Here is a 7626-nt window from a genome sequence, read left to right on the forward strand (position 1 = left end):
TTGGGAAATTTACTTCCATAGTGATACTGCCTCGGAAACCCAAGGAGGAGTTGCTATGAGTTGGGTCCGACTCGACGGCACATAACAACAACAACAACATATTGGTGATCGGATGCAAAAGTAGTATATAGCATTTTAGTGGAATGAGATGAAATGGATTACAAAATTTTTAATTGATGTGAAGTACTAAGAATTTTACTATATATCACATTTTCTACAAAAAGAATATTCCACTCAGAGTGGGATCTGTGTAGGAGATCCTGTATAGAGAGGGAGAACAATGTGGAACAAAACTCAAAATCAATTGGGAAAAAAAAAAGGGGGACCAGGTTTGCTGATCTGATAGAGCCTGGTGGAATCACTGAGACTATGGCCTCTAGCTGTCCTTCAGGTCTGGAATTGAACCCACACCTGTGGCTTCCAGCCAAACAAAAGACAGGCACATGAGTTGAACATTTACCTGAGGTAGTTGCACTCCTTGGAGAGAACAATCATGGGAGAAAGAAGGGCTGCTTATGCACAGGGAGACAACTCAGGGGCCAGAGGTGCATGGAGGATGGACACAGGGAAGAGGTGACTATTGGGAGGAAGTGGGAGGGGAGCTGTTGCATTGTGGTGAATTGTGGTCAATGTCATGAGACAAAGTGTATGTGAACTGTTGTATGGAAAGTGAATTTGCTCTGTGAATTTCCACCCAAATCACAATAAAAAAAAAAAAAAATTCCACGTATTCTACAACAAAGAAAATGAGTCAGTGAACTTTGCTGTTTCGACAATTAAGGTAAAATTCTGTTGATCTCCCACAGTGAAAAACTGATTCTTACCAATTTTGTTTTAAATCACTCATACTTCAATTTTGATGCTTGTCTTGTAATAAATGCTATAATTATAAATGAACTATGAAAAGATGTCTTAAAAGAAAATATAATGATCAGAAAACAAATATCACAACATTTTATGTTTAGATAGATCTTTCTTCCCTAACACATTATCATTAAAAACAGTTCTGTTCTTTGTTCTTACAAGTTCTTCAACGATTTTGTCACAATAAAGCTAGTAAACAATATCTACTCCCATACACAATAAAAATAATGGATTTAGTCTTTCTTGAGTCATTGCTGTACAGAGGGTTTTTGAGTCTCCTTAGGGTTCATATGAAAATGAGTGTTCTGTTGTGCAATGTGTGATCATTAAAGTTAGGAATACGCGTAAAGCAATTTCAACAATGGGAAATACACATTATATTTTATCTTCTATTATGGAGTCATACATGCTTAGAGTAAAATTTATCTTTCTGAAATTTGTAAACTTAGTTCTCATGTAAGAATGAAATTGTTGCACTTGTCTGTAAAGGTTTGTATTTAAATCATTGGGATAAGCCAACACTAATTTCTTGGATATAGCAAAAGTTAGACTCGACAACCCACCCCTATTGCTTGTTTATTAGAAAGAAATAGCATGCTCCCAAGAGACCCACCAAGATAGAGTTTCAGTGACACAGAAGGGGACCGCAGTAGGCAGATGTCAACGAAGGTGTTGAAGTGGTAAGGACCTCATAGCTGAAACAACCATGTGTGTGGGTGCCCTCATGACCCTGTGCAAACTTTGTATCTGACTGACACACTCTCATGCACAGAAGCTTTACCAGTTTCACTTAGTGCCCTGCCAGTTTTCTTCTACTACGGTGCTCACTTTTTCTTATGTCTTGTCTGCCTGGCATCTATAGGTCTTTGCTTTGAACAACTGGTGCCACTGTTTTGTTGATGCCCTAAGCATGTGCTTACCTTGCTTATCGGGTAATCCATCCCTGAGCATATATCTCTGGCCAAAATAAATAGAACGTGTACAAAGTGGACAATTTGTTTAATTGTGAACATTTAAACAAATAAAGTACGCTGAGGTACCCGAGGAACACTTTAAATAGACATTATAGTAAATTACAGACAAAGGGCTTTGATTTCAAAAAAGTAGTTTTGTATCCTTTCATATACTCTTCTACTAGTCCAAGTTATCATTTGCTAATTTCCTAATGAAATTCTAAATATCTTCAAAATCCAGGCAAATGTCATTATCCTTTGTCTTCCCCAAAGTAATCTTTATAGTTATCTTTTCTAGTTTACATTGTATTTTATTTTTCTCTCATTATTTACTTATGAATTTTCACTATTTTATGGGCTACCTAATGCTTCAATTATTTTTTTGTAGTAACATACATTGCAATTGCAAAAGGGTCTGACACATAGCAGACACTCACAAAATACATTCATTGAATAATAATTAAATTATTTGAAGATGTTTAGATCCAAGTGGTATAGTGTTTCGGATGAGGAAGAATGTACAAATCAATGAAAAAGTTTCTGGCTCATATTTGCATGTTAACTTATTTGACTCATTACCATAAGTGGCAAATTTTATGCAATGCCAATGATAAATTGACACACAAATTGTTTGGTTTAGAAACAGTACCTCTCTGAAAGAAGTGAAATGTTTTCATGAAGGTATGTGAGCCTGTCTTCCTTAGCAGAGCTTTCTGCATTAAGATCAAGATTATAATAAAAGTAGAGAGAAAGATTTCTTAAGTACATGTGAAACTGTCTCCAACAGCAGGAGGTTCTGATTAAGATTGAAATTGCAATAAAAGCAATGAAGAAAAACATTGGAAATGGATGCTACTGTGCAACAGTTTGACTGTAAATTTATCAATGACAGATGATATTAGAAATTGAGATTTCTTACTACAGAAATGATCTCAAGTTTGGATAAAATCATTCTGGTAGTAGGAGAATTCATAATTGGAATGTTGGGGAATGGGTTAATTGGACTAGTTAACAGTTCTGAATGGGTCAAGAACCAAAAGACCTCCTTAGCTGACTTCATCCTCACCTGCTTGGCTATCTCCAGAATCATTCAATTGTTGGTGTTATTGTTTGATATATTTATAATGGGGCTATTTCCACAAATGTATGCCACTTACAGACTAGGAAAACCTATTAACATTCTTTGGAGAATGATGGATCACTTAAATATCTGGCTTGCCACATGCTTAAGCATTTTATACTTCCTTAAGATAGCTCACTTTTCCCACTCCCTTTTCCTCTGGCTCAAGTGGAGAATGAACAGAGTGATCCTTGTGCTTTTTATATTTGCTTTGTTATTATTGACGTTTGATCTTCTATTGATAGAAATATTTAATGATTTCTGGTTGGATATCTATATGGTAGAGAAAAGTAATTTGACTTTATATTTAGATAAAAATAAACCACTCTACGTTAAAAACCTGACTCTTCTTAGCTTGATCTATTTCATCCCCATTGTTCTGTCCTTGGCCTCACTGCTCCTTTTATTTCTATCCTTGGGGAGACACACCAAGAATTTGCAGCTCATTGCCCTCGGCTTTAGGGATCTCAGCACAGAGGTCCATCAAAGTGCCATGAAAATGGTGCTGTCTTTCCTCTTCCTCTTCATAGTTCACTTTTTTTCCACGCACATAGCAAATTGGTTGTTCCTTTTCCTTGCAGAACCATGCAGGCGTTAACTTTGTCATGTTAGCATTAGCCATTTTTCCCTCAGGCCACTCATTTATTCTGATTTTGGGAAACAGCAAGCTGAGACAGACAGTCTTCAGGGTATTGTGCATCTTAAAACCACCTGAAAAGAGCAAATATATTACCTTCATAGATAGATTTTCCAGATTCTTTTCTAAGAGAATAATTTAATGAAGAGGTTTTGAGGATCAATTTTCAACTTATACTTTTTTTTTTTTTTTCTAAATCCTCTACTGGGTTCCTTTAAGTATTGTTGAGGATGACTGAAATTTTGCCCAAAACAGGGTGCTTTTAATGGTATCCACACATAGTCAACCAATATTATTTTCAAACTAGTCGTTTTTGTTTAGAGCATTTGTTAACAATATTTTACAGTTTCGTATGTTTTCTTAATGGGAATTTAAAATATTTAATTTTATATGCAAAGAGTTATGTCGTTACAACTCCTATGTGGGGGAAAAGGCTTGTAACTCTTCAGAAATAAAGATAAACCACAAACTTGAGTCTATCTATAAAATATTAATGTTATTGTTGTTATGTGCCGTTGAGTCGGCCCAGACTCATAGTGACCCCTCCTTGGGTTTCCCAGGTGGTATCACTACCTGGGAAATTATGTGGGTTGGAGATTGTCCAACCTTCCTTCCGAGGAGTGGCTGGTGGGTTTGAACCTCCAGCCTTCTGGTTAGCAGTCAAGTGCAGTTGACTTTTATCATTAAAATAATTAACTACCAGAGCTCCTATGAAATATTAATAGAAAAGTTAATTAAGGAACTAAAATCATAGGTGGGAAAAACAGCTTCATAGCCTAAAGACCTACCTTTTTTTAAAAAAAAAAAAATGAAAGAGCATTCCATCTTTGTTATTAAAGGTGTTTTACATTTAATAATAAGAGAATAGGATGTTTATGTGAGACTAGGAATAAAATTTGTAGTGTACAACTACACAAATCAATCTTTAAGGGAAAACTGGAAACTCATGCTTATAATGCTCATCTTAATTTGAAATCTCAAATTGTAAATATATTTGATGTTTCCAGGCAATTAATAATTTTGCTCAATCCCAGGATTTGCCATATGGATATTCAGAGTGACAGAAATCCCAATTTCTACCATGTTATATAATAAAATTTAAAATGCATGGAAGAATTATCCCTTAATTCAAAATTTTTACTATTACAAAAAAAATCATCATAATATTTTGAGAAGGATTATGTTTGTGTTTATGCAGGGGCAATTTGTGTAATCTAAGTTCTTAGAGAAAAATAGAAACAGATCGATAGAGAAGGCACAGAATGCAAGTTTCTAAGAGAGCACCACAGGTCTAGTGTAAATTTTGGACGGATATAAAAATATTTGGTTGTGTTTTGACTGTAATAGCTATTTAGATAAGGTAATTACAAACTATAAATAAGATTAAGGGTGGGGAAATTTTGCTATAAATTTTTGAAAATTATGGTATGGATTATAACACTGTACAGATGCTATTCATATATACATAATACAATTCTTTTAAAAAGAAGAATTCTGTTTTGGAATTTACCTTTGCTATACACTTTAGATTGTGTTAGAAAAAGAAACAAAAAGTTGCAATTAAATGATGATAATTATGTGGGTTGTGAGTCTTGATGGAGTCATAGGTAAGGCACCACTCCAGGGCTGGGTCCTGAGCTAGGAATGATGGTAGAATTATAAGGTATTGGTGAAAAATAATACTGTCCCCCACCCATAAATAGAAAACTGAGCTGCAAGCCCATCTGGGCTATGCAGTGCTTCTGTGCATCTACAATAAAGATACTGATGATGATTTTAATGATAAAAAATATACCATCTAATTTATTTAGTAATTTACATTCTACAGAATAAAATGTACACATTAATTTGAACACTAAATATTTTTTACCAAACATTGTCATTGTAATGATTTTTGCCTTGCTAAAAGGTAATGTTCAAATCAAGCTGAATACATTTAGATTCATACATTGAGTTTATTTTATTTTGAATATATTCTTTCATGTAAATGACTTAAAGATAACCTTGTGCTCTTTACAAGATGATAACTAAAAATTACTTTGTTTAGAGTGTCACTAAAACTTTCATCGGTCAAGTGGGGAGAGGGGATGAGAGTCTTTTATGATTGGGGACAGTAATCTGGGCCGTGAAATCAGATGTGTAGGAACTGTTGAATGTAAAACAAGTTTGCTATGTAAATTTGCACCCAAAGCACAATAATTTTTTTTTTAATTCATTGGTTAGCAAGTTAAAGTAATTGACCAAAATTATGAGCAGACTTTGATTCTAACATGCAAACAGTTAATGCTCTCAGAGCAGACTGGAAGATGGACACCTTGAGTCCACCCAGAGGTGCCTCAGAAGGAAGGTCTAGAGATCTGCTTTAGAAAAATCAGCCACTGAAAGCTCTACTCCAACACAGTGGGGTCATCATGAGTTGGAACCAAATCAATTGTAACTATCGACAGCAACAACAATAGAAAAGGAACAAAAGTTTTATCAGGTGAAAGTCTATACTTTGTAGCAATTTTAGGAAGATGTAACAAACACAACCAAATATTTTTATATTCGTCCAAAATTTACACTAGACCTGTGGTGCTCTCTTAGAAACTTTGCATTCTGTGTCTTCTCTATCGATCTGTTTCTATTTTTCTCTAAGAACTTAGATTACACAAATTGCCCCTGCATAAACACAAACATAATCCTTCTCAAAATGTACATGTAATTAATGTATTCCTGACAACATAAACACAGCAAAGGACTTGTAAAACAGGCCTGGGCTGTAGGCTGGGGTTATTGCAATTGACATACTATAATCTGCATAGATGAAGAGCAGGTTGATTTCAAGCTTTGCACCTCCACTTTCCACATTTGAAGAATCTTTGTCACAATCCAAGAGGAGCCACTACCGACACATGCATCACCAGTCTCATGCAATCTGAAGAAGAAAGACTGACATGATTATATCCTGCCCTGGACCCAAGTGTTGGAGAAAGAGAGAGATTACCACTGCATTCTTATCAACTTACTCTTCCCTCTCCTTCCAAATAAATATTCATTTTAAGAATAATTTGGGTGTAACGATCTTTTTTTTTTTTTTTTTCTGTTTATCCACACAGGTGATTTTTTTTTTTTTTTTTTTCTGTTTATCCACACAGGTGATTTATAGGGGAACAAATAACCTGCTTTCTTCTGTTGAAATAAGCTTATGTCTGATCTCTAGGTTTAGGACTTAAGGCATCTGATAAGATACCGTAAAACTTGTGAAGGCTGGAACCTGAGGTGGAAGCCTGTTAGAGAAGGAAAACTAAAATATTTTTCACCAAAACAAGCGATAGAAAAATAGTAAGACTGTACCCTGTCAAAGGCAGAAAACTGTGAGACCTGGGAAAACAGGGCAGTCCTGTCGAGTTTGGACTCTCACAGATTTCACTGGATAAATCACCTACAAAGGCATGTTCTATTGAACCCTAGTGATGAATCAGAGAGAAATCCACACTTATACCAATCTCTGAATAAGAGGCATGTCTCTGAATAAGAGGAATGTCGGTTTCCTCAAGGTTTTAGGTGATTATTCTGTTGTCTCTTAGTAGGCTGCTTGTCCTTTCAAGATCTTGATTAAACCTTATCTCCTTGGAACCTAGAAATGCTTTGAGGCATGTCTTAATCAGCTAGTGCTGCTGTAACAGAAAAACAAGTGGGTGGCTCTAAAGAACAGAATTTATTGTCTCATGGTTCTGGCAGCTATAAGTCCAAATCGGAGACTTGGCCACGAAGATTCCTTCCTTGTCAGTAGTCCTGGGTGTTCCTTAGTTCTTGGGGATTTTATGTGATATCTGTCTTTCCTAAGCTTGTGCTTGTGCCTGCTCTTTTTCTAATTCAGAAGTTTGGGACACATCCTACACTGATACAGCCACATTAACATTACAAAGGGCTTTCTATTTCTAAACAGGATCATATCCACAGGCATAATAGGATTCCCGGAAGGAAGGTTGGGCAATCCTACTTCCGTAGTGATACTGCCTCGGAAACCCAAGGAGGGGTCGCTATGAGTCGGGGCCGACTCGACGGCA

The 7626-nt window shown here is 35.7% G+C and overlaps 1 protein-coding gene across 1 annotated transcript in view; it reads left to right on the forward strand.

Moving 5' to 3' along the window:
• The first annotated feature begins 2743 nt into the window (after positions 1-2743).
• Positions 2744-7626, forward strand: part of TAS2R42 (taste 2 receptor member 42) — a 17937-nt gene continuing 13054 nt past the window's right edge. Inside the window, 2 exon segments of the mRNA XM_042782841.1 lie at positions 2744-3517; positions 3519-3626. Of these exon segments, the coding sequence (XP_042638775.1) occupies positions 2744-3517; positions 3519-3626 (882 nt within the window).

Source organism: Orycteropus afer, unplaced genomic scaffold (genome assembly GCF_000298275.1).
Source record: "Orycteropus afer afer isolate SDZICR_OR568_19922 unplaced genomic scaffold, OryAfe1.0 scaffold00488, whole genome shotgun sequence".
Lineage (NCBI taxonomy): Eukaryota > Metazoa > Chordata > Mammalia > Tubulidentata > Orycteropodidae > Orycteropus > Orycteropus afer.